The sequence below is a fragment of the Falco cherrug genome, chromosome 6 (genome assembly GCF_023634085.1).
Source record: "Falco cherrug isolate bFalChe1 chromosome 6, bFalChe1.pri, whole genome shotgun sequence".
Lineage (NCBI taxonomy): Eukaryota > Metazoa > Chordata > Aves > Falconiformes > Falconidae > Falco > Falco cherrug.
The window spans coordinates 11292110-11319532 of record NC_073702.1 but is presented as its reverse complement, the minus strand read 5'-3'; the positions used below and the strand labels follow the sequence as shown (position 1 = coordinate 11319532).

At 38.5% G+C, this 27423-nt stretch overlaps 1 protein-coding gene across 1 annotated transcript in view; it reads left to right on the top strand.

The window, feature by feature from the left end:
* CD109 (CD109 molecule) overlaps window positions 1-27423 on the top strand; it is an 83478-nt gene that overhangs the window by 34670 nt on the left and 21385 nt on the right. The window contains exons 10-27 of the mRNA XM_055714682.1: window positions 831-940; window positions 2643-2882; window positions 3231-3332; window positions 3427-3489; window positions 4965-5141; window positions 8389-8541; window positions 9295-9369; window positions 9816-9876; window positions 10418-10553; window positions 11323-11440; window positions 14136-14249; window positions 14460-14678; window positions 16532-16676; window positions 17663-17839; window positions 21964-22045; window positions 23365-23593; window positions 24128-24293; window positions 25445-25635. Of these exons, the coding sequence (XP_055570657.1) occupies window positions 831-940; window positions 2643-2882; window positions 3231-3332; window positions 3427-3489; window positions 4965-5141; window positions 8389-8541; window positions 9295-9369; window positions 9816-9876; window positions 10418-10553; window positions 11323-11440; window positions 14136-14249; window positions 14460-14678; window positions 16532-16676; window positions 17663-17839; window positions 21964-22045; window positions 23365-23593; window positions 24128-24293; window positions 25445-25635 (2558 nt within the window). The remainder of the gene's footprint in view (window positions 1-830; window positions 941-2642; window positions 2883-3230; window positions 3333-3426; window positions 3490-4964; window positions 5142-8388; window positions 8542-9294; window positions 9370-9815; window positions 9877-10417; window positions 10554-11322; window positions 11441-14135; window positions 14250-14459; window positions 14679-16531; window positions 16677-17662; window positions 17840-21963; window positions 22046-23364; window positions 23594-24127; window positions 24294-25444; window positions 25636-27423) is intronic.

Here is a 27423-nt window from a genome sequence, read left to right as displayed (position 1 = left end):
CTGGAAGAATTTAACTGCTGTGTAGAAGGGATTGATTGGGGTGCTAGAAAAATATCATGTGCTGATGGCAGTGTGAACCATATACATGCAAATATATTATCTGAAAAAAATGTATTATCTGAACTATTGCTTGCCTAGATATTATATAGTTTAACCAGCTATTAAGTCAGTTGAATACAGTTCTGTGCTCAATGGTTTGTATATAACCAAGAAATAAGTTCAGATGGGGGCTTAAAGTCAATGACCGATCACTTTTGATGAGAAGAGTAGGCATAAGAACTGCTAGCATTAGCCTGGGTTTTACAAACAATTTTAATCATAAACTTACCTTACTTGTTTGTTTGTTTGTAAACCACATCAGTAGAAAGAGTTCTGCCCCAGTTTGTCAACTGTCTACCTTCTTCTAGACTGGCTGATTTGCAAACTGAGCCTTTTTGTTCTTGTTCCACTGCACCCTGCTTATTAGAAAAAAATAATTTGTACCAAATTTCTGCCTGTCCTAGAAACTAGGTTTCATTACAGATTTTTTTGTAGTAACCCCAGCAAGGTGAAGTTGGTTGAGTTGGGATTCATGAGTTCCTTCCTTGTGTCACTCTGACATAGTCTGTGTGGAGTAGAGCAGTATGTGGTATGGCTTACTTAACATTGTGGAAAACATTGTATACCACCTTTGTACTCATCCTTAGCTGGAGGGATGAAGAGTGATAGGAGTGGAAATGGTGAAAAATATGATAGAATTCTTTAAAAATCATGGACACTGAATAGTAATACTGCTAAAGAAATATGCATGTTAAGAGCATGTTGTCTAAACACATACAATTATTCAACAGGAATCTCCCAAAATTCAAGTACCATCATATTTCCAAAGCAAAGTGACTATTTTATTGAATTTATGGACTACTCTAGAGTTATAAAACCTTCTCTGAACTTCTTAGCTACTGTAAGTTCTTTTTTTTAATTACAATCTGTGCATAAACAAATGTGAATTCCTCTCCTGTATATTTGCTTAGATGCCAAAGTTTGCCTTGAATTTTTAAGTATAATTTACAGACTTGTTTTCAAATTACCTCTTTTTCATGATACATGTTGGCAAATACTAAACTTAGAGGCATTTGCTTTAGAAAAGAAAAAACTGGCAGGGAATGCTATAGTGTTGGCAGGATATATTTTATCGTTTCTCAGCATTGTTATGGAAGAGGAATCTTTTCAGTCTCTAGCTGATTGTTTTCCATTAGGTGACTGTGCATTAAAAAATAATTAGTTGTTGAGTCCCAACCCTCCTAATAATATTTGTGTATGGAAGTTGTGTGTATACACTCAGAAATATATACTTTATTTAATGAATACGTGTAATTAAGCAGTTGTTAGAAAATTCAGTAAAACTCATCAGACATTGCTTTCAAGTGAAAGTGTCTTTTATGCCTTCTGTCCTGTCTGTCTTACACCAGCTGCAGTTCTCTCTCAGAAATATTTCATGTTCTTCATGCTGTCCATAGTCTGCGTTCAATATTTCTGTATTTAGCAGAGGTTGCATATTGCGTCACTGCATTTTGCTTGAAAAGGGGAATTGACTTTACAATTCTTGAGCTTTACTGTATAGAAATCAGACCTAAATACCAATAAAATAGGCTGAATATACACCTTCAGAGTAGATTGGCTCAAGCCATAGCTTTGTGCTAGCCTGATCATTGGGGGGTTTGGTTTTCTTCCTTTTCATTTTCTTTGTCAGTGTCCCAGTTTAACTCCAGCTCTGACCTGCTGCTTCTTTCTCTTCCAAAGATAAGCTGAGTGAGAGGTAGCTGAGGCATTTAGCAATGCTTGCAGCTGGCAGAGAAGAAGGTGTCAGTTATGCTCCTAGGAGAGTATGAAGGAACAACTACTGCTATTACTAGTAAGTGGAGATCTGCATATGGTGTACAAAGAGGATAGGAAAATAATGGCAGAGGAGGAGAGGTAATGGAGTGACACCTCTGGACTGAAAAAGAAAAGGGAAACAGTTTGGTACTTGTAAACGTAGAAGTTGAATTTTAGAGTGTAATGCAGAAGGAGAATGGGTTTACTATAGATGAGAGTGTGCTTGGATGTGGGAATAAATGTTGATGTAAGCTGTAGTACTGATTGATGGATACTGGAGTGAAGAAGGTGCAGATTGTGAATTTTGGGCCTTTTTTCAGCTCATTTGATGAATCTATAAAGACATCTGACTTGGCACCATCTCTGCTCATCTGACACGTTTTCCTGCACATGAAGTAATGTTAGGTTGTCCTTTGTTGTGATGGTGAGATACAAGTGATAAAATTAAATATTCGGATCTGTATAATTTGCCTGCGAGACAGGCATTTTCAACAAGAAGAGTAATTGGGAGAGCTGAAAGGCTCTCCTTTCAGTTGCCTTAAAGGTCACTTTTCAGTTCCATCTGTGTTGCTTTTGTTCTCTTTGCTCCCTGGAGTTAAAAAATAATTTTGTTTTTGGATGACTTGCTCACCTGCAGTGCTCACAGGGATTAAGAATAAAGTTACTGATATGTGAGAAATCTGAGGATGCTCTTGTTTTTTTTGATATGATGTGAGTGCATATATATTGTCATAGGTTATATGTTGTGCATTTTAGAATTACCTTGTTTTTTGTCTTTTTGCTTTTAGTTAAAGGTGACACGTTTTGATAGCAACCAGCTGACAGCTGAAGAGAGGCAGAATCTTGTCACAATCACTGCACAACAATCAGACCTGCTTTTTCACCAGTCTTCACTTTCTCACCTTGAGAATGAGGCAACAGAGGAGAGAAATCTGACAGTCCATGTCCTAAATTACACTGTCCCAGAAAATGGAATAATTGATATTGAGTTTCCAATCCTGTCTGATACAAAAACTCTGAGAGTTCAGGTATTGCTTTGTAATATGTTGTTTTCGAGCAGTGACACACCAAATTGAGTGGCCTGAGATCAATGACTTGCTGTTTCTCCCATCAGTAACAGCTGATACGTCACCTACTGTTATTTTCCTTACCTCATATTTATGTTAGAGCTGGAAAGAGATGGATCCTGTCTAAATGTGATCTGATAATTGTACCAAGGTAACAGGGGAAAAAACCAAAACAGATATCCAGAGCAAGCAGTAAAGTGGTCCTGTACTGCCATTAAGGCTGCAATGTTCTTGTGAACAGTACCTTATACGTGATCACCACACAGATTTTTCTGTTTTGTTAAGAGCTTTGTTTTGCGTTGTCTTCAGGCAGAGTTCCTCAGCAGTAGGACCGACATAAGTGTCTATGATGTGTTCAGCTCCCCCAGCCAGACTTATCTCCAGGTTAAAACAAAAAGCCAGGATATAAAGGTACACTCTGAGACAAAACTTGCCAGTTTAAGAACGGTTCAAGTTACTCATTATGTTTCCATACTCATTCATATGAATTATGTGCTTTTCCTAGGCTGGGAAGCCTTTTGAGGTGAGCATTGCAAGCAACAAGCCAGTGAGAGAGTTCCACTACCTGGTAAGTTGCTGGTTTTACATATAGGGGCAATCCAAGATGACTTTTACCAACTTGAAAAATACTCCAGTGAGTGGAATGTGACTGTACATTGGAGAGAGTCAGTATTTTTCATTGTGCTTTGTGAAAGAGGCACAAAAACTTCCTTTCCACTAAGATGGTCCTTTTTGAAAGAGAGCTCCATTTCATTACCTAGCAGAAATGCCCCTGGCACTGTAAGGAGGTGCTCTCTGGAAAAAGTGTGTCTCTGATTTGGGTGTTGGGTTATCTTTGGTTATAGATGTGTGAGACAAGGCACAACTGTGAGAGCAATACTGTCTCTTGACTGTGCAGAGCACCCATGATGGGAGAAGGGGCAGGGATGTCCCAGGAGTAGCCCAAGCTGGGGCATGTCAGTAAGTCCTGTAGGTGCAGGTGGAAGCAGGGGGCTGGTGGAGCCTATATGCATCGTCAGGACTGTCAGGGCTGAGCCTGCAGGCACAGGGTAAGGAGAAGACCTGCCCGCTGAGGAAAGAGATGGCCCAGTGAGCAGGGTGGCATTGTTAACAAGGGAACTTTGTAGGAAGCATTTTAAAGTAAATGGCTTGTTTAATGGCTCAGCTGCTGTACTGTATTTTACAGCATCTGGATTGAAGGTTTTATATATACCATCGTCTCCCCTCCTGTCTTTAACTTGTACCTGTCTTGTGCACAGGCTACACCATAATGGTCATGGTAACTACAGTTTACAGTTCTTTTTTCTTTCAGAGACTTTAATAGTACACTGAATAAGGAAGACCTTAGGATAATATGAAATGTAGGCATTCATCTGTATTTTCTGAAATAGAAATATATTCTAGATTTTTAAAAAATCAGGTTCGTGCAGTCAAAGGCAGGGAATTGCCCTTCGTGGCTCTGTCTTCATTAGTCAATGGTATGGTCCAGCAGGAACTGATTTAGAGTGAAAAAGTTGATGCTGTGGGCCTGAACTCAAGATGTTTCAAGGTACCTTCAGACTAGCTCTAATCTGATCTGGTAAATGAAGGCCTGTTTTTAACTGGAACATGTTAGAGGGCCCCAGTTCACACTCTCCATGGTGCAAACTGAAGTGTGGTAAGTAGGGGTGTTTGAGAGATTTGCTTTTAAAACTGTGTTCCTGATCCAAACTCAAATGCTATTATAGATGACCCATGTGACCTAGCTGTATTGCTGTTGTATTTTTATGTTCTCATAGCATATATTGTGCTGTTCCTCATCATTGTAGTTCTTGTCCATAGTGATAAAAGAGTTAAAGCATGGAAAAAATCTATTTCTAATATATAAATATTACATTACCCTCCTGTTCCACACCCAGTCTTATAGAACTGGTCAACCACATAGTAAAATAAATAAGTCACAGTTACATGTCTCTTCTTTTAACAGTTATTTGTAGAAGGAATTGCAGACCTTCTGGCATATTGAGATACCAACAGATTGTGTGTTTCAATTTTCCATTTCAGGTGTTATCTAAGGAGCAAATTATGGCTTTTGGCACAAAGGCTGCAAAAACTTTCACTTTAACAGCAGAAAATTCCTGGGCTCCTTTGGCATGTATTCTTGTATTCTACGTTGATGAGCTTGGAGTGGTTGTAAATGATGCTCTCACTGTCCCCATTCAGCCTGTTTTGGATGACAAGGTAACTGTATTGAACTTGAGTCTGAGACCATGATTTTGTCTGTCTATTGCAAGGTAAACAGTATTTTAGGTCACAGGATTCTAAATGTGAAAAGACTTCCTCACTGAGGATCTAACCTGAGGTTTGTGTAAGTCCTTGGAAAGGCTTTTGATAGTACCAGTGCAGTTAGGATCCAGCTATTGCATATCTGAAAGAAATTTTTACTAGCTCTGTGTTTTCCACATAAACAGGTGCACTACATCTCCTTGTGTTTTTAATAGTTTGGTCAATTATTAAACCGAAGATTGCTCTGGGCCAGTACAGTGGAAAGGCGCTCATAAGTGCTCTAAGTGTGGAACTGTAAATGTTTATGAAGACCTTGTTCTAGCCTGGCAGTGGTCACATTGTACACGGTGTGTCATCAGTGAATGTGACCAGTGTTTGTGTATGATGTGACTGTGCGTACTTTAACTCAAAAACCTTGAAGAGCAGTGGGAAACCCACTATTGTAGCAATGAATTGATTTTTCCAAGATGAGATTTGGTCCTTTGTGCAAATAAAAGCCTCGGTGTGCTTTTTTTTACAGGTGAGACCACTCAAAGGCTCTCAATGGGTTCAAATTCTTCCTCCCCTATGGAAACTTTGACACTTACAACCAGACATCAGTAGGGAGGCTGCTTGTCTTATTCCTGCATGAAAAAATTCTCCATTCGCTTTGTGATTTATCCAGACTCAGGATATGAGCATTGTTATCACAGGATGAGGAAGTGGAGAGGCAGGATGGTGAGAGGGCTGTAGGCACCCATTTTGTGGTTATGGCTATTATCACAGAATCACAGAATGGTCAGGGTTGGAAGGGACCTCTGGAGATCGTCTAGTCCAACCCCCTGCTAAAGCAGGTTCTCCTAGAGCACATTGCACAGGGTTGTGTCTAGGCGTCTCCAGAGAAGGAGATCCCACAGCCTCTCTGGGCACCTGTCACCCTCAAAGTAAAGAACTTTTTCTTCATATTCAGATGGAACTGCCTGTGTTGCAGTTTGTGTCTGTTGCCTCTTGTCCTGTCGCTGGGCACCACTGAGAAGAGCCTGGCCCCGTCTTCTTGACACTGGCCTTTAAGATATTCATGGACACTGATAGATCCCCTCTCGGTCATCTTCTCTCCAGGCTGAACAGGCCCGGCTCTCTCAGCCTTTCCTCAGAAGGGAAGAAATGTTATTATGTAACAGTGTCTGAGGAATCTAAATAAATAGGAAACAAGTAAGATGATTTAGTTGAAACTTCAGAGTTTTAGGGTAGATATAGGAAGGTATTTCTAATGACGAAGGCAAAACTCTTTGGTTCAGCCTTCTGGAAACAAGTTGAAATATTTCCACTGATTGCAGTGTCCACAAATAAGATTGCGTTACATTTTGTAGCAATGAGGTAAGGCCTGATCTTGAAAATGCCAATTTGATTAAGTGTAGTTTATGGATGAAAAACATGATCGTAGGGTAATATACTGGGAGGATGAAAAGTTGAGACAATACATTATGAGAATTTCAACCCTGCTGTATTTGCTGCATTTCACTGGATAGTGAAAAAATGTAAGATAAGGAAAGAACTGATTTCAAAGGCTTCAAAATTTCAAGCTATTTCTACTTCACCATTTCAATGCTAGCCACTGAAATTAATCCAGTGCTGTGGAAAGCTACTTTTTGTGTAATTTGTAGCCTTGCCAAGCATTTAATTTCTGTAAATGAGTTGGTAAAATCAAATATACAGAGGTGCACTGCTACAGTGAACCCAGAAGCAAAGCATTTTTCTGAGTAAATCAATGTGATGCTCTTTTATAGTGAAGGACATGGTGCTAATCCCATTATATTGGCAGCATCAGTTGGTTTGGTGTTGCTCTGTGATTTTCATACTGAATGTGCTTGGAAGATACCATTACACAGATTTATCAGAGGAAGGGTATAATGAGGCTGTAGTTTCAAACATCTAATACATGTATTTACATGTAGGGTCAGGATTCAGTTGCTTAAGCACAGACATCTACTGTCCTCCAAGAGGCCACAGTGTATTCAAGATGTCATCATTGGGACAGGTGGATGTTTCAAAGGTCCTATAGGAGACCTGTCCCTTTCTGGAATGAGAGCTGAGGATCAGACAGTGTTCTGTGGGACATCTTAAGTGTCCAGTTGCCTTCAAGTGACTGAGTCTCATCTCTGTGTGTGAGTTACGTGTCTAAACTCTGTTTACATAGAATCAGTTACCCCAAAAGTGTGGTTTGAAGTTATTCTTCCTGGACTCCAGTTCCTGCTGCAGAAGGCTTAGTCATGTGTCCTGTCTGGCACTACCACTGGACATGTCTTGGATGCCTTTGAATGTCTCAAACGACACTTAAGTGCCAATGTTTATGTAACTGAATCCAACCCACAGCCATTTCGGTCTGTGGAGCTTGTAGGACTGTTTTATTCACTGCCACTTGGATTTATGCTTCGTGCTGAGCCAAACGACTATCTAGTCTCCATTATTTCTTTTGACTGTGTGTGTGATGGGAGCTTAAACATTGAACTGAAACATGGTCAGCTAAATGTAGGAAATTTAAGTGTGGACCTCAATTCTACCTCGTGACTTTGTAGTAACGGTGGTTTGATGAGGGAAGAGAGTAAAACTGTTCATTTTAAACAGAAATTCTGCCTTGTCCTCTGATGTAGTGGGGATGGGATGCATTAGAAATACCTTACAGCTGATGACCCTTCCTCTCTTCAGTACCCCAAGGAAGGCATCCTGATGCTGTACTAACCTATTTATTTCCTTCTTCCTTACCCGTGCACCTATTACATATATCCCTTTTCTATATTGATCTCACTGTGGAACTCTTAGTTGTAATCTTCAAGGGCTGAATTTTTCCCCAAAATAATCTTTCACTAAATATGTTAGGTGCTGTGTTGTGCACTGATGAACAGCAAATTCATTTCTTTTACTGCCCTCAGCTGTAGAAACTGCTGTGTCCTGGTGGGTCAAGAGGTTGCTGCTTGTATGCTGAGAGCTGGTTGGAATGACAGTGGATCCTGATGCTGACTTCCCACTAGCCCAGGGAACTGATGAGTTTGGAGAGCAAGAGCGCAAAATGAATGCTGTAGTCTTTTCGCAAAGGTCCTAGGAAAAGCAAACCCAGAGTCTTACTTATAGCTAATTAAACTAAGGAAATGCTTCCTTGGAGTTCTTAGTAGCAGTAAATATCACTGTGTAATTTAAAGCAATACTGTTTTTCACTTTTTTCTAGATTAAAATCTCTTGGAGCAAAGATAAGGTCAAACCATCTGAGAAAGTCTCCCTTAAAATCAGTACAACAGAACCAGGATCGGTAATTGGACTTGCAGTTGTTGATAAAAGTACAAAGCTTCTAGGAGAAAGTAGCGACATAACAGAAGATTCTGTAAGTAAATGGGAAAAAGTTTTCATTATTGTATATACGAAATATTTTCATGGAAATGTTATAGTTTATGTGCTGAATAAGTAATATTCTTTGGACAGGATTTTTATTCCTTAATTATGCAAATTTTTTTACTTCCACAAGTAGTTTATCAACACTTGCGGAAAGAATGGAAAAGACTGTAAGGCTTATAAGGTAGTAGGTCCAGCATTTATAATTTGAATTAATACTTTATTGTTCTTCCATTTGATAAACTGCTCAGTTAACACTTGGCAGTTTCTTCTTTCAAAAAAGACAAAAAAGTCAGAAAATCTCCCTACTGATTTGTGCTTTGTGCTCTTTAAAATTAGTAATATAAAAAAAGAAAAAAAATATTTTTTGAAGAGCAGAATAAATTATTAATCTTTTTGAATTCCCTCTAGTTGCAGAAGCTCTAGTACATCAACAATTTGAAAGAGCTTACAATATACGTCATTCTTAAAGTGCTCAAATGACATAGCCTAAGTGCTGCAGAATATCAGTGGACTGTAGGCTGTTATTTTAGGCTTGTTATAGCCTTGGTCACTCTTCCATTAATCATGAAACCATTGCAGCCTAATCTCCTTCGTCCTGTCTTGGATTCTTTTCTCTTTGACATGAGAGCTAAGCGAGCTGCTGCTTGAGGTACAGCTCTATGAATTAACATCTACAACTGAAAGTTCTGAAAAATGTGAATTTGCATTCAGTCTTTGTATGATTTTGTTTTTCTTGTCTTAGATCTTCCATGAGCTCAATTTATACAGCACAATACAGTATTTCCCCCTGGTCAGAGGTTCCTTCGGTGTCTTTCAGGTACTTTTTGTTTATTCTAAGCTGGCTTTTTTACTTACTGCTTAGTGATTTGAACATCTGGAGGACAATGCCCTTTTTAAAGTTCGCAACTGTAGACAGCGTACTGCTTTCATGGCTTGATGTGGGTTTTGAATTGTGACAGTTATCAATATGTAAATACTCTGAATGCAAAGAAATATGTTTATACTTTCAGAAATATGGATTGCTTCATGCTTGGTATTATCTTCCCTTTGAAAAGTTTTCAGTCTTTAAGGCAATATTCAGATACAGATGATCTCAGTTTTGTTGGTTCCTGTATATTAATTGCTTTAGTTCTATGATTGCTTTATTATGATGACTTTTTTTTCTTACAAAAAAAAAAAAAAAGAAAAGAAAAAGAAAATAGATAAGTACTGTTGATGTCCTGAATGTCTTGTATTGAGATATACTGTATAAATTTTACCTAGAAATGCAGCCTTTGGATATCAACTGATGCAATTCTTGAGGAAGATAAGGAACATTTTCTTTGTAAGTAATAAAAATAAGTGTAGCTGAATTTAATTTACTGAGTAGGGGAGGAGATCCATGTTTTAGGGCCCCTATTAGGTCTTCTTACTGTATGCAGGCTTCATCCAGCCTTGCAAACTATTACCATTTCCAATGTTCAAGACATACAAAATGCATATGACTAGTATTTTAGAAACTTTGGTTTTGCTGCTGTCCTGAGTGACGCTACTTAAAGGCCTGAAGATGAATGGAGCTACTATTTGCCATTCCAGTTGATACAATCCAGTGGTTTGTCATGTGTAGCCATGTTACGCCAGTTCCATAAGCACTCCAGAGAGGCCATGTAGAAATCTTAAGTTTGTGTGAAACACTTTTTACCCAAAAAAAAAAAAAAAAGGCAAGAAAATTAGTTCCTAATGTAGTTACTATATGTAACAAAGCTATAGATTGTTCTCCAAACACTGCAAACACTGTATTAATTTGACTTTTTTAAACTGTATTAATTTGATTTTTCTTAAACATAGATATTTGTAGGTAGGACAATATTTTTTTTATTTTGCAGATGGTGGAATGATACCCATAGAGGATGGTTTTGGTGATGATATGCCGGTATCTAAAAATGGACCTCCTGATTTCAGCAATCTCTATGTGAGGACACATTTTCCAGAGACTTGGCTTTGGATAGACACTAAAACTAGGTATAAGATTAGAAGGAAATGGAACCTGATTTACACTTGCCGTTGTTATTTGGTAGCTTTTAGTAGCATTCTGCAGTGGTGCTGAAGAACATTGCCTAAGTATGTGGTGTTATTTATATTCTGCTACCACCTAGGGGCCACATGTGAGATTGGAGACCCGCCAAACGATGCATTGTACAAAATGCACAAAATAGGACAATGCCTGACTGAAGGCCTTGTAGTTTCAATAGAAACTAGATAAAAATCCTGGACACAAAAGTAACTCTTATCCTTCTGAAGATGGGGAGATAGCAGATAGGGAGACCCAGCCTTTTTCTCTGGAGTACATGAGAAGACGGTGATTAGCCCGGAAAGGGAAATTTATTCCTGTCTGCACCTAATTCAGTGAGCAGTTCAAACAGATGATAGTCGGATAGAAATCCGACTGGTGTCATGAAGCACAAATCTTGTATTCTTTAAGAGCTGAGAGGTTTGGGAAGCAAGTGTCATCTGGGATTGCTTTAAAGGATATGTAAAATTTGATTACATGTAATGTGTTTCAATGTAATTACCTTCAATTAATGTAATTTAAAATAATTTAGACCTTTAAAAATTATTTTGATCCCATCACAAATATTTATAAATGATTAGGAAAATAAAACCAGATAAACAGCGCTTTTTCCACCAAGAGGTTGGATTTAATTTTTGATGGATTTTAAACATTTGTGTCCGCTTAGTGATGTCTGTAAATGGATACTTTTGAAAGTCTGCTCTCCCCTTCTGCCATCAGATCTGACAGAGACACCATAATGGAAGTCATTGTACCTGATACCATCACATCCTGGGTAGCCAGTGCTTTTGTGATGTCTGAAAACAGCGGGCTTGGAGTGACGACTGCTCCAGTGGAGGTACCATGGCACTAGACAGTTTTCTCCTTTAAATGGTGGTAGCACTGTAGATTATTTCTGGAAGCTGTATTTTAGTTCTAACAGCAGCCATCTCCTTATACTAATAAAGTGATTGAGAGGCCATGTGTATCTAATCTGTGAAGAAATCATCATCGCTGAAGATATGTGATACTGTATCTGCCCCCCCCCCCTTCCTACTCCTCTAAATATCTTGGATTTTACACAGGTACTTGGGTGCCTATTTTTGTTAGAGCACTTTCAGGATGCGCCCCCTTCAGAATCTTTGTATGTAGAAAGGGAGAATGATTGCCTGAGGGCAGTGTGTTTCCATGTTTTCTTGGCTCTGCCAAGAGGGCTTTCCATGAGTTGATAGTGCATGCAGGGGGGTTTGCACAGACTAGCTGGGAAGAGGTGGCTGGGATGGGAGAAACACATTTTATGCTGGAAAGATCATGCCACTCTGCTGCTCCATTAAGACTTACCCTGGGAGCGAGGATGGGAGGGTTGCTTGAAGGTTAAATTCTGGCCTTGCTTTCATTTATCTGTCAAAACTAGTCTTGGAGTAAACATAGGTGCTACTTCTTGGGTGATGTAGCTTGAGGAGCAGAGTGGCCACCGAAAGCTGGCAGTGGGGTGAAATGCTGCTTGCTGCTAAGTTCCTGTCTCCTGAGGCTCTTTTTGTACTTTCAAGTGTTCAAGGAGTTTAGCACTTTAAGCTAAATTCAGGGCTCCTCAGTTTAGGTCTCTAATCTGAGATACCTAATGTACAAGTGCAGTTGTCCTAGGCTCACTGTATTCATGGAAACAGCTACTTAGAGTTATTTAGCCTGTTTAAAATAGGAATTACTTTTTGAAACCTCATTTAACTAGTATTTTACATACATTGAATAATCCTCTGAAGGTAGTTACCTCCTTCCATTCGTTATGTGAAGGTCCTAGAGAAACTATGTTCCTAAGTGAGACAATTCCACTTAAGTGCCTATAGAAAGGTTGAAATGCTGCAGGATTTCCAGCTTGATGCCAAGGCTAGTCCAGGCGTAGCTTGGAGACAGCCATTTACTCGTTTAAGTTCTCATGCCCTCAAATTCTTGGGGAGGGGCAACTTTTGGGATCCAAACCAAGATCTAGGTCCAGATTTCATAGTTGGCTGCTACACCAGACACAGAACATGTGCTTTGAACATCCTGATCATAACTTCATCACAGAATTTGGACCCCAATCGTAATTTTGTGGCTAAGACTCCTTTGAGACTGAAGTCATGATTCTTGTTTCTTTCACTCAGCTTGGCAGATGTGGGACAGAAGGAGGAATATTTTTCTGATTCAGAGTGTATGAAAGTATATACTTGGACTCTCATCCTCAAATCTGAGAAGGCTGCAAGTAGAACAGATGTTGAGATTATTATTTAACTAATCACTCACATGCACTGTTCAGTGCTTCATCCTCGCTGGGATGTTTAGATTGCACTTAAGAGTTCCATATGCTGAAGCATATTAATCAGTACCATATAGAGAGGCAAATAAAAGAAATGCATGAAAACAGTAATGGGGAAATAGATAAGTGACATCTGCATGCTTAATGGCATTTACTGCTTTGCATCTTGGGTTTTTTTTGACTTCTACTACACAGTGTCGATAATTTTACCCTATTGTATTTTATTGTAATATACCAGAATATGTTCTAAAAATTGCAAGAGTTTTACAGAACAACAAAACAAAAAAGACAAAAGAAAATAAATACATAGGGAAGAGCGAACCAAAAATTCTCCATCAGAACTTCTCTAATGACTAATATCTAAAGAATTTTTTGACACTGAAAGCTTTAGCAAACAACTTTTCAAAGTTTAAAAGGAAAAAGTTGGAATATTTGCTAGCTAGAAAGAAAGCTGAGGGGTTTTTGGATCTGAAACTCAAGACACTTGGAAGAATTTTTTTTTATGAAAACCAAATGAAAACCATTTCTAGTTGACATTTCAATAATAGAGGATATCATGCTTCAGCTGTTCTTATTGTACAGATGTTCATAAACAGTGAAATTTTGATCCTATTCAGCTTGATGAGAGCTTACCACTGACTTCTTGGAGCCAGGACTTCATCCAAAACCCTCTGTTCACAGATAAAAGTAACTGCTTGCTGGTATATTTCTACAGTTTTTCTTGTAATTAAGAAAAGATGTATTTTTTGAAATATAAATAAAGAACTTATGCCAAGATTAATTTTACAAAATAACGCATTTTAAGGTGCTGGTGAATTACAGAATTTGGGAGAGTTAGTTGTTTTGTATTCCAATATGCAGTTCTGTATTGACATGGAGATAAAGCAACTGGCACATTCCTAATCATCCATTACTTGTGCACTCAAAACAGTTCACATGTACCTTAATGAGCTGTCAGAACAGATCACAGCTTCCAGACTTGCAGATGATAGACTCTTAGCCCCAATTCAGGTGCCTGTATTGGAACTTGCCCTGTGAAAGCTGCCAGCAGCTCTCATCTGAATGACGCTGCTGCATTCCCACAAAGGTGCTAATGACCAGAAGCATCTTTTGCTTCTGCTTCAGCCCTGCAGTAATTCATTTTGTTAACTGTATAGTACAAGTAAACATACTGTGTCATCTGAATGTAAAAGTGATCAGAAGACAAGCTGTATAGTCATTTTCATGCTAGTAGGGGTTCATTGCTGATTTTGTTTTGCAGTTAGAAGCTTTTCAACCTTTCTTCATTTTCCTCAACCTTCCATACTCTGTCATCAGAGGAGAGCAGTTCATTTTGGAAGTGAACATCTTTAATTATTTGAAAGAAGAAGCTGAGGTAAAAAACCAGACTCTTTGTACTTAAATGTTACTAGACACTGCAGAGTTTTCATCACTGGTGGAGACCATGTCTTTCTCTTGTGAGAACTTTAATATTTTCTTCGGTGGGCAGACTATAAAGCTATTTATACACAAAAAAGGTGGCAGCTTATGAAAGCGGTTCTTCAAAATTAACACTATTGTATTGCAAATGTTACTGTATTTACAGGTTACTGTGATCCTGGATATGAATGATGCTTTTGAAATTATTCTAACATCCAATGAAATAAATGCTACAGAAGATCAGCAGTCTGTATCTGTACCAAGTGAAGATGGGAAAACTGTTCAATTCGCAATCAAGCCAAAAAAGTTGGGAGAGATTCCCATCAAAGTGACAGCAATATCATCTGCTGCTTCTGATGCTATCATCCAGAAAGTTTTAGTAAAGGTAAACAGTCTGCAGCTTGGCTTGTTCCTGAAATAAGTTGTTGCCTAAAATAGACAACAGTGGGCAGCAAAAATGCAAACCAATTTACTTGTCCGCCTCTTGCTTCATAAGGTTGGTTTTGGGTCAGGTGGCTGTAAGTCGAAAGCACTTCTTTTAAAATAATTTCTCCTTTAAAATTCTTTAGATCTCCTTCCAGGAATTAATGTATAGATCTGTTCTACAACAGATATTTGTTCAACAACAAGATAGTTTGTCAAATGCTTCTGAAAGCAAGGTGAAACCTGTTTGTGCATCAGTGAACCCCTGCTGCTAAGATACCTTAATAATCTGGGGAGAGTGGGCCAAATACATTTGTTATGGATAAGTGCAATCAATTTTGCCATACACTTGGTTTTAGTTCAAAGCCTATTTTATATGAACATTTATGTATTTTGCTAGTGGTGGAAATCTAGCCTCCAGACTTTCTGATAAACCAGAAACTGGTAAGACTGGCCTGACTTTGGACATCGAAGTCTGGTTCGTGTTAGGCTCCATTTCAGTGAATGATAGTAGACATTTGTACATCTTATCCTAAAATAAGTGCTTAAGATCATAGAATCAGAATGGTTGAGGTTGGAAGGGAGTAGCCTTACCTTCTTACTCAGGGCAGGATAGACTACAGCAGGATGCTCAGAACCTTGTACAGTCAGGTTTTTAATTCCTTAAGGACAGGGCCTTCACAGCCTCTCTGAACAGTTTGTTCCAGTGTTTAAACACTCTCACAGTTCAAAAAGTTTGGGTTTTTTTTTAATAGTTGAAAGGAAATCCCTTTATTTCAAGTTGTGTGCGTTGCCTCCTGCTTTGCTATTGAGCACCTCTGAAAAGAGCCTAGCTCCATCATTACACCCTGCCATAAGGTATTTATACACATTGATGAAACCTCCTGAACTGTAGAGGAGTGAAGCTGGGTTAATTAATATTGATAACATACAGCTGTGGACTGGCTTCAGGGGCGGTGGGTTGGCTGATGTAGACAAGATGCAGCTGTGGCTGGTTCTGTTAAGTGGTCGGGCAGCCAAGGAAGAAGCAGAGAGAAGAAAAATAGAGAGTGCCCCCTGCATGAGGAGAGACTAGGAGAAGGCAGCAGAGGGACTGGTGTGAAGAATATGATAGTATGTGATGGTAAAAGACTTTGTTGCAGCTGGTTAGTTTTGAGAGTGCTGCGACACTGGACCTTTTCTTCTCCAGGCTGAGCAGAGCCAGCCTCTTCTTAGACCCCTTAAAACCACTATCTTGCAGGATTGTGAGATGTTTTCCAGTGGAGCTACTTACTGACCTTTCTGTTGAAGTTCTGTTGTGCAGAAGAGAATAAAAGCCTGTTAGACCAAGGTGTAGGCTGAGGACAGAAACCTATTTATTTTCTCTGCTTCGAGGACAATTTTTCTTAAGGGGTTTTTTCATGCACGAGGAAGCAAAACCTTTATGTCCGTGTACCTAACTTCAGTTTAAGTCCTCCTTGTATGACAGGCTGTAGGATTGCAGACAGCATGAAAGGTACTACCTCCAGCCTTGGCATGTGCTCAGCCATGGAGCTCTGTGCTTGGCCTGGAGCTCACTGGAATCGGAGATGCTCTCATTGACTTTGTGGGTGTATTTTTGTAATTCACATGTAGTAGTTGAGGTAGGTCTTCATAATGACAGAAACATTTCTGTGTCAGTTTGGAGAGGCCAATAGCTCAGGTTCTTGATATGTTAGCTGGCAGCACAGAATACCTGTCAGTGTTTTAGACCCCTCAGTACTGTAACCATGCAACTCCTGTCCTAAAAGTAACAAACTGTTGGAGATTACAGTAATCCTATCTTTATTTTGATAGGCTGAAGGATTGGAACAGATATATTCTCAGACCGTCCTTTTGGATTTGACAGAGAATAAACCACAAGTAGTGTCAAAAACTTTGGATTTCACTTTTCCTTCTGATGTTGTAAGTGGCAGTGAGAGAGTGCAGGTCACTGCTGTTGGTAAGGTTTATCTTATTCTGTCTCCATCTTTATTATTTACTGGTCAACTGTATTTTTTTTTTAAATACTTTTTTGCCAGCTGGGCTTTTGTTGAACTCAGTATCTAAAATATATATGTCCATAATCCAGCTGCTGGCATCTTTGCCCTGTAGGCATAGGTGGTTTTTAAAGAACAGAGCAGTTGCCAGTACTAACTAGAAGTAGTAAACTATGTCAAGTAGAGCAAGTAGGCTGGTATGTAATAACCTGAGCTACCCTAGCTGGATTTGCCAGAGCTTCTTTCATAGCCCCTGCTGAATAACCCTTACAACATTTTTGCCCAGTATGGCTGTTGCTTTATAGATTTTTAGGGAACTGCATTCATTTTTATGTAATTGCTATATTAATAGGTTGAATCATTAATTCAAAATAATTTATCATCACGCATTAGAATAAGTGTAAGAAAACTTTATGGATGGAATGTGTTATTCCTTTAATTTATGTAATTTGCAATATTGTGGTATTGACTATCTGTTTGCAGAGTTAGAGGGGGAGTCGGATTTTAATAAGGAAGGTCCTGCAAAGTTTGCACATATCCTGTTTAAATTTTGCTTGTCTGCAGAATAAAACCTAAAACCTGACTGATGATTGTTTCTTGTGACACCTAGGCTTTGGTAACTGTAGGTGAGAGATGAAATACAGGAATTTTCAAATATGTACCATTATTGAAACATTTTCCAGGATTAAATATCTTTTGTTTCTTCTTCTTTTTTTTTTTTTTTAAATGGTAGCTGTTTGAAATTACTCTATTTGGAAAGGTCTGTGGGGAGGTGGGTCAGTGGGCACAAAGTTAATCAGAAGATGAAGTATCTTTTCTGCCTGGTTAGTGGTGTTTAGTATAAACGTTCCTAATGTATTTTCTTGCAGTTTAGATGATACCACACTTTTTGTGTATCTATTTACTTGTGATAAGCTCTAATTTATTTTCATTACATTTTATCTTTCAGGTGATTTACTTGGGCCTTCTATCAATGGTTTGTCATCACTGATCAAGATGCCTTATGGCTGTGGTGAACAGAATATGATCAATTTTGCTCCAAATGTTTATGTTTTGCAATACCTGACTAAAACCAGGCAGCTGAGAGAGGATATTAAATCAAAAGCTGTATCATTTATGAGAAAAGGTCTGTATGCTTAAAGGCAAGGTGTTAGATTTTTAAGAACTCTTACTAGTAAAAAGATATCTGTGACTTTGCATTTGGTGCTTGAAATACTGCTCTAACTTGAAGAAAAGCTCATCTTCTCTTACTTTTCTGGGCTGAAAGAATTAAAGAGCAAATGGTTTTGTTTACAAGGACAAGTTTGCTCAGAAAAAAACAAGCTGTTTTTAAGTAGTTACTTTTTTTTTAAGACAAAAAATGCATTTTAGAAGGTAATTCTTAGGTATTTCCTAGGTGATTGTATTTCTCCTTTGCTAGAACTGTAAGCGAACATTTCTGACCTCTGCTTGAGGCACAGAGGTTGAAAAGTAGTCAGTGGGCAGAGTGAACTATATTCATCCCGTGTGTGTATCTGTCTTCAGTGACACCATCCCCATCCTGCCACGTCCTTGTAAAGCTCAAGGAGTTGCGGTTGCTCTGGTGGCTGTCTTTCACATACCCAGGTTTTAGACTTGATCAGAAGTGAGCTCTGTGCTGGAGATGAAAAGCTGGAAAATTTTAGTTAGACATTGTTGTATATTTTAATTAGGAAATACTGCAAGGCGTCACAAAGTGTGGAGAGCTTAGTTGCACTATGCCTCTCTGTGCCTTTTGGATCAGGCAGTGTCTAACTGCGATGTACCACGCTCGCCATGTGTCAGTCTGCATGCTGAGAGCCTGGTTCACAGAGAGGAATGAGTTTATCCTCATGTGAGCTACACCCCTACTAAGGTGCTATGATGACATTTTCAAATGTTTAAGTCTCAGGTTTTTTGTTTTTTGTTGGGTGTTTGATTTATTTTTTTTTAAGTTGTTGACATTTCCCTTGGAAAAGACACAGCTCAAAATAATTTTTCCTTTCATCAAGATCCCAATTTTCTGTCAAAAGCAGTAAAAGCAGTTAACTGATTTTTTTTTAAACCCTTCCTACTACACGATTTAGTTGAAAAGTAAGGGGGGGAGAAGAGATGTGTTATGTAAACAGCTACTCTGAAGTTTGTAAGCAGTCTGCCACTCTTTGAAGCCTGACTTTTGCTACCATAATTTTTCTGAAGTTTTCCAGTATTGTATTTATTTCAAAGCAAGTGAAAATTATAGGATTAAATGTCACATATGCAAAATATTGTGTTACTTAACTTGTTCCTGCAGCTTTGAATTTAGGTACATGTTTTTAACACTATAATAGCAAAACCAATTAATGTGCTGAAATATTTGTAAGCTTAAGATAGAAAAGAGCCACAACGTGAAAAATACTCTGGTTTTCTGCTTTATTTTAACAATTGATTTCAGTTGTTCCACTGATTCTTTTTGAAAGGTAATCTTAAAGTTGAAATTTATCTTTAGTTTGAGATGTAACTTTTAGTTGCTCAGTTTTTGATAGGATTGTCAGGAAGTTTAACTTAAAATAGATTTTATTTCAGATGTCAGAATTCACTAAATATTTGAAAACATGACCTCATAATCTGAAGTAAATATAATTAATTTTAGGGCTAAATGCTTGTGAGAAGAAGGGATCATATAGCTAGCAGAGACTGCTATACGATCTTTGTTTTAGCAGTCTTTATTTACCTAAAACAAAGGCAAAGTGAAAGAAAAGGTGCCTTTCTGAAGGAAAAAAATTCCTTCAGTTGTGGGAATGACAGATCCCATCTCAAAATCACTTCTTCAGAAATAAAAAAAAATCCTGGTTTGTCTGAAAACTTTGGTGCTAGACCCAAAGCAAGCAATGAGTTTGAGCAGTATATCCAAGCCATTTGAAATGCAAGACCCTTTAGTTCTATCACATATTCCTGAAGCCTGTTCTGTCCCAGTGCACTCTCGGCCTTGCTCAGTGAGCCTCCTGCATCTCTTTGGTTCCAGCTAGTCCTCTGGGACTACTAGTGTACATCATCATAATAGGATCCATCTTTTCCTTGCTTTTCCACTTGAACGTGTTGACATTTGAAGTATTGTTTTTCATGTTTGATTGGAATGAACGCGGTGGTTCGCAGCCCCCAGGTCTCCGTTCCAGCATTTCTGCAGGCTTCCCCATGTTAGATACTCTCATGTTTGGAGACTTGCATGACTGCAGTGGGGTTGGCATTGAGAAGAAAGCAAGCTAACTGCAGGAAATAGCTGTGTGATCGCTCCATCCTCCCCCTGGTTCTGCTCATCTTTCTAATCCCTCCCAATCTTAGACAAATTCGGAGATTAATTTATCCCTGTGTAAGGGCTGCTCAGCATTCTTTGTTAAGCAGGCCGTTGGTCTTAGTTTTGTGCTTTTACGCTACCAGTGGGATGGTGATTATAATACATATTGCTTGTCCCACAGAGAAGTAGACCTCAGTTCTCAAGCCTTGCAGTCAGATACTTTTGAAAAGGAAGCAATCTATTTGTGTGTGTATATATATATATATATATATTTGTGTTCCTCATAGCACGTTATTTTGAGGCTTAAACTTTGACATTGACTCTTGCTTCCCTTGGTGAGAAATGCCATTTCTTCCTTTTTCCTCCCACTCAGGAGGGCTTGACTTCTCAAGGTCATTAACTGGGATGACAGATTTTTCTGTATGGGAAAGATTCACCAGTTTTAACCGTGTAATCAACCACTGTTGTCATGTTAATACATTATAAAACCCCTTTATTTAAGTTTGATTTTTTTATAATAAATTTGAAATTGTGATTCCAAACTCTTCTGAAGAAACAAAAACTTAACCTGATGCTACTGGGATAGGAGTTTGTATGGGAAAATGCACTGGTATACTATAGCAGCTCAGATTCACGTCTTTATATGTCCTCTATAATACAGAGACCTGACTAGGATTTCATCTTACACTGTAACTTAGATTGAGGTACCAGGCCATTTGTTCCTCAGTAATTAGTGGTGTGGTTCGCTCACTGTGTATCTATATTCCGGATAGTATGTAAACAAGTAATTAATCCTTTATCAGTGAAAGCAGAGAACATTTTGGATGGGAACGGTTGTGGCTGGATGGACCTCATGGGACATATTTAAAATCATTAATTTGTGTAGGACTTAGTGATGGTTGCCTGAGGGTTTTCCTTCTGCCTGGCTGATTCACTATTGTGTCTGTCAGGTGTTAGACTAATGAATATACTTTCTTAATTATAATAGCTAAAACAGTAAAGCCAAGGAGAAAGACAAGGTGGGAGGAAAGAAGAAAAGATGTCTTCCAAAATGCTATAAATAGATACAGTTATTGTTCTGGATACACAAATGGCAAGCAAAATGTAAGGGAAGGAAAGCTTTAGGTATCAGGAACTACAGTAAATAGCATATCATAGAAAGCTCTTAATTTCTTAAGATTAATGAACATTGGTTCTGCAGTGAAATCGGCTATTAAGGGTGCTGCTAGGTGGTTGTGAGCAGCTAGTGAGCCCTGTGGGGGCCCTTTTATTATAGATATTCAGCAGTCAGGAGAGAGCTGCACTTGTTCTGGATACTGAAAAATCTTTGGATACATTTTGAATGGGTCCCTCTCAGGATTTCAGGACCTTCAGGTCTTTTGAAATTTTTTACTCATTTCAGAACAGCTTCTTCCAGTGTGCTTTTGTGCTAGCTAATCCTTTGATTTCACAAAAGCAAGCTGCTGAAAGGGTCTGCTTTGTAGCAGCATTTGTAGCTTTGCTGTACCCTTGCCCTTCCAGTTGCAAAAGACTTCATTTTCGCTTGTGCTTCCTTCTGCTGGAAAGATAGAGTGCTTCTGTAGGCACATATAACTCCAGCTCCCCAAAGCAATGAAGCATTCAACTATAGCTGCTACTCCGCTCTGCGCTTGCTGCTGCACTCCTGAAGCCACCGAGTTACGTGGGAGCATGTCTCTCTGCACTGAGCTGTCGTGTTTGGGTGGCAGATGAGTGGGAATGGGAGCTTCTGGTTCTGCTTTTATAGATGGATCCTTAGTGTTACTGCTGCCCACTTTCTCATCATCTTCCTTGCAGTTTTGTGTGTTGCTACATGTTTGGGACATTTTTTATGAAATACAAGCTCAGGTTCTGCCCTTCTCACCCTTAGAAAGTGCCTCGCTTCACATGAGCAGGCAGTTTGTGCTGGAACTGTCATGAGAGGGAAGTGTTCAATACCCATCTCTGCTTTTCCACTTCAGGCTACCAAAGAGAGCTACTTTTCCAGAGGGATGATGGCTCGTTTAGTGCCTTTGGAAATGAAGATCCCTCTGGGAGCACGTGGTAAGTAGTTCTGCCAGATTCACTGTAGAATTTGAGTATTTTAGATACTTTCCCTGCGACTAAAATTTTTTTGTGAAGCTGGTAAAAATTTCCAGTTGTATTAGCCTTCTGCCTGGTTTTCATTAGGTGTTTAGGCCAACTCTAAGGTCATCCCGCTGAATAATGTGCTGTCAAAGCCATTATTAGGGCAAGACTTCTTCATTTCACAAAAGATGAATGATGAATTATTTTAGCCAGGGGACTAGCTTGGTCTGAAAATTTTTGTGTTGCTTTCCTCAAAGGAATGAAGAATAATAATTAAATGACTTACTCTTGCAGTTGACTGAAACCATTTAGGGCTATGTGATCATCATTGCTTCAAACAGATTTTCAGTTCTTTCCGTACTGGAGGCTGAAGGCTGATTGAGGCATTTCCTAGGGGGTGAACAGTTAGTGGTGGTAAAAATCTTTCATACTTACCTTGCACATACCTCCTTTTTTTGAGACTGTAAATACAGCTGAAAAAGCCTTCCAAGTGCTGAATGTTACCCTGAGAAGCATAGAGAGCACCGTAGTGGAAGCTAGGCAGATGGCAAAGAGACAAGTTCTAGCTCTTTGTTCAGCTAACCGGTGTCGGTTAGTGTAAATACACTTAAGCGTTTCAGTGCGCACTTCTGACTTTAAATAGAACTATCCCGGTTACTGTGCCACTGATTGAGTCACTCCTCCTGGAGTCGTTGAGCGTCTTTGGTTGACATCAGCAGGGTTTGCCTTTGACTCAGAACTGATGGATTGGAAAATGAAGATAATTTATTTGTACTGGCAACTGTGGTACTTAAATAGTGCAGTGACAGGTTACGTGAATACATGTTTGGCAAAGAAGGGAGTCAAAGCAGGATTTGGCATTGTTAATAATAAGATAAAAAAGGCTGTTTCAATGGTATCGTTACAGGAATGATCATGATAATTAAATCATGCTCATAACTACATTACTTTGTAAACTGATTTTTGCCGCTTTAGCCTAGCAGCAGAAGGCAGGAGAGCAACATTTGAATAAAGATGTACATGTGCTGGCAGACTTGGAGTCTATACTCTGTATTTGTTTTTTAAACATAACAGCTGTTAAAGGGGTGATCTTTAGGAACAAGGACATAACCTCATTTTTTTGAGGGTTAAGCTTAATCTACTTGCTTGTCTGGGTGAGGCATATATTTTCCTCTGTGCTTGGGAGATGTGTGTAGAACATGTAGTATGCATCACTGTATTCTTATATCATCTTAAACAGAAAAAGCTGTAATACGTTGCTAATTTTGTGATACTTACTTAATCTTTTCCCCAAGGTTATCAGCTTTTGTATTAAGATGTTTCCTTCAAGCTCGTCCATTCATAGATATTGACCAAGACGTACTTGTGGATACAGCTAAATGGATTGTCCGGCATCAGAAATTAAATGGAGAATTTAATGAGCCTGGGAAAGTGTTACACAGTGATCTTCAAGGAGGTGCCAATAATCCAGTCACTCTCACAGCTTATATCATGTCATCCCTCCTAGGATTCCCAGATAAACAGGTAATGGAATTCATAAATAGAATTCCTTGTTACTGAAATGCTTCATAAATTGTCAGAGTACCTGGAAAACGCTTGGTAGTTTAAGGCAATAGAGGGACATCTGAACAGAGACAAAATTTGACCTGATTTTGTTCAACTTCCCTTATCTACCAGAGACAATATAAAGTTGTGCTGTTAGACCCTTCAATTTTATGTGCCTTTGCAAAAATCTAAAGGCAGTTGCTTTTAGCAAGAACATTGTCATGGCTTTAGTCCAAGAACTTACAAAGAAATTTATGGCGGGAACTATCCTTAGGATGTTAAGTCATTCCAGTTGATTTAATTAAGATTACTCACGTTCATAAAGGACAGTGCCAGATCAAAAGGCTTGCCTTTGAGATTTGTGCCTGTGACTCTGGAAGAGATTTTCAGTATTTCTTTGTTGTTTGGTGATAGTAATGTTTCTGTTTCTATACAAATTTTTCTTTTAAATTTTAATATTTCAATATATATATTTATTTACTGTACTTTCCTCATTATGATCTTTGTTTCCAGCATGCTTATGTCATCAAGAGTGCTACAAACTTTCTAGAAGATAAACTAGAAGAAGGCATTTCGGATAATTACACTTTGGCACTTGTTACATATGCGTTGTCCTGGGCAAAAAGTACAAAAGCAAAGGAGGCCCTGAATTTACTGAACCAGAGAGCAGAACACCAAGGTATTGCACAACTATCTTAGACAGTTGTATAGATGGATTTTTGTCAAATTTAAAACCACCTATCATATATCTACAACTTGGTATAGAATTAGAGATGAAGAGAACCCTTTTGAATTCAAATGTTTTGAGTATGATACAGAGAATAAGTGGAGAACTTCCAAGACAGCCGTAATGAAAAGTGTCCGTAAATGAATGACAATTCACAACAAAGCTAGGCCTTTCAGTCTCAGTCACCGTGTTCCTGATGGGAGTACCATGATGCTGTTGAAGAACATGACTTGTCAAGTTTTCCTGTGGTGTTATGTGCAACTGTAAGATCAGCCTGGTTAAAGAGAGGTGGATGAGGTTAGCTATTCCAAAGTGGTTTGAGTAGATCAGGAGGGTGTTGGGAGGCAACTAGTTAAAATCAGTATTGTAATGAAGAACTGAAAGATTGGACTTTCTGTAAGACAGTGCAGAGGTCTGTTGCATTTCCTGTAGGAAATCTCTCATTATAATTGTCTCATTATATTTAAATTCTGAGTTCAGCATGACTCAGCTTTTTCCCCTGTTCTGGGGAAAGGACAGGCTATATGGAGTATAAGAAATGGAAGGTTTTTTTGGCTCATAATAGTAACTGTCCTCTTGAAAAATCTGAAGGGATTAATGTTGTAGCCTAGAAATGGAGCCTTCTGGGTGTCCCTCTGTGTTTACCGAGTTAGGTCTTTCAGACAGTCACTTTTGATAAGGGAGGAAGTCACTTTTTTAGAAGACTTGACTCAAGAATGAGCCTAGTGAGCAGCTGTGCTGCTCAAGATGCTAGTCTGGAAGAGAAAGTAGCACCCCAGCAATGAGGTGGCCTTTTCACAAGGGCCCCTTTATGTGAGCACTTCGGACTGATGACAAAAGGATCAATGTAAAGTTCACTGAAATCAATGGGAGTGACTATTTGGAGTCCAGCTTTTTTTGTAGCTGAGTTCAGCCACTGCTGATGAAGTGCTTCAGTCAGTCCTTTACAGGACATGTGCCTAAACATTAACACTTTTAAAGAAGCTTGCTAGATCCCATATGTAGACATTAATTAAGAGATTTCCCTTTCCCAGGAAAGTCTTTCCCAGAAGTTCAAAGACTTCAGTTTGTGGATCTGAGGTTATTGTTGGTTCCTTTTGCAGGAGAATTTCGTTTCTGGATAACACCTGCTTCTGAAATTTCTGATTCATGGCAGCCACGGTCCATCGATATTGAACTTGCAGCATATGCTCTGCTCTCACACTTTCATCAAGACAGATTAGCAGAGGGCATCCCTATTATGAAATGGTTAAGTCAGCAAAGAAATCACCTTGGGGGATTTTCTTCTACTCAGGTAATAGCTTGTCTCGAGGAGTTTCATTATACTTTCTAAATAAGCACTATATATTTAATACAAAAAAAAAAAAAAAAGGAAAAAAAAAAAAGAAAAAGAGACCATTTGGTTTTTTTACGTGATAATTACTGAATTTTGTTTTGCTGTAACAGCCTCTGTTATGTGCAAGCTTGCATTCTTTATGTTATTAGCATCTTAAACCTGGACTACCAATTTTAGTATATTGGCATGTGTAATAAAAAACAGAATTAGAGGGTCACCTTGGTTGTATAAAATATAACAGAAAATCTTAAATTAAGAAGAAGAAGTGATGCCAGTGGAAAAATAATTAATCAGATTTTCCAAGCAAGTATGATAAATATCTCTGCTTACTTTCTTCCCAAGGAGAGGAACCTCTTTCTATTCTTTCCATATGTGGGTCCTTAAACTCCTGAAAGGCTATTAACTAAGATAATAAAGGGGAGTAGGTTTTAGAGAAACAGCTCATCCTAGTGCCTTTGTTGGCAGTTGGTCTTAACTTAATAATGTACTTTGTCCTCATTATTGCATAGATTTTTGATGGGCCATGAAATTTGGAAGATCTTCATTATCTCCAGGAGGTTTCCATGTTCTTGAAACCACATCTTGTAAGCTGTGCCGGCATCCAGAAAATGTGTATAGTCCTTTGGATTGCATTAGTTTAAACTAGCTTTTAAATTAACTGCAAATGCTGGTCACAGTAAAATGTCACATTTCATTGTGCTGCCTAGTACCAAGCTGTACAGGCCATCCTTCATTATTTTCAAACGTTTGTTCATATTAATTGAAATTAGTTCTACTAAATAAAATGCAATTTAAGAACCAGCTTAGTTGCCCAGAGGTTCTAGTATTTTCCTGATGCATTAATCCTTGCTTATTATTTGAAGAGGCTGATTGAAGCACTAAATGAGTTGAAAAAGCTTTTCTGTATTCTTCAGAAACAATTTTTACTGGTAAAGTTTGAAAATCCAGCAGCGTACCATTTACCCTTGAGGGTGAAGTTGAGAAATTAATTTAATCCTTTTGTTCTTCTATGGTCTAAGCTATTTTGATTTCAGAATTACTACAGTGTCTCTCCAGATGCCTTCTTTTAATTTATGGAAATGACTCCATACTTTTCGTTAACTTCTAAGATTGCTTAAAAAAAAAATATTTGAAGTGTTTCCTTCCATGAGTTTATTGCATTAGAAACTTAATATATTTTTAAACAGTAAGTAGGAAAGTAATCTGTTGCATGTGTGATGTTTTGTAAATTAGGATAACTTCTTGCAATTTGTATACATGGTATAGTTTACTCTTGATTTGCAATCAGTATATTTTGCTTTATAATACTTTCAATGTTTGGGCATAAAATGTACATGTTTCATATATATAGGAATACAATTCACACAAAAAGTAGCATATATATGAATGTAGTTTTAAAGGGTAGGAAAGAGTAGCAAATTCTGCAAAGCCTGTGTTGCTGGGCAAGAGGGGTGGGCCTGTGAGTCTGGCTTGAGACCATATTTCCTAACTTTTCAGGTTGTGTATTTGACACAGCATTGTCATACTGAGCTGTGTACCTTATGTTCCAGATGTGAATATGTCCTGGTGAAAAGTCTTGGGTATGCCTCCTGCTTTAGAGCATGCCAAGGGGAACATTTATCTTCTCTGCAGGTGGTTCTTTGCCTTCTTGTTTTTCACCTGTGTTTCTGGGAGTCTTTTGAGCCTAGGATGTGGAAGAGCTCTGAAGTCATGTTCAGCAATGTCAGATAGCATTTCTAGATATTT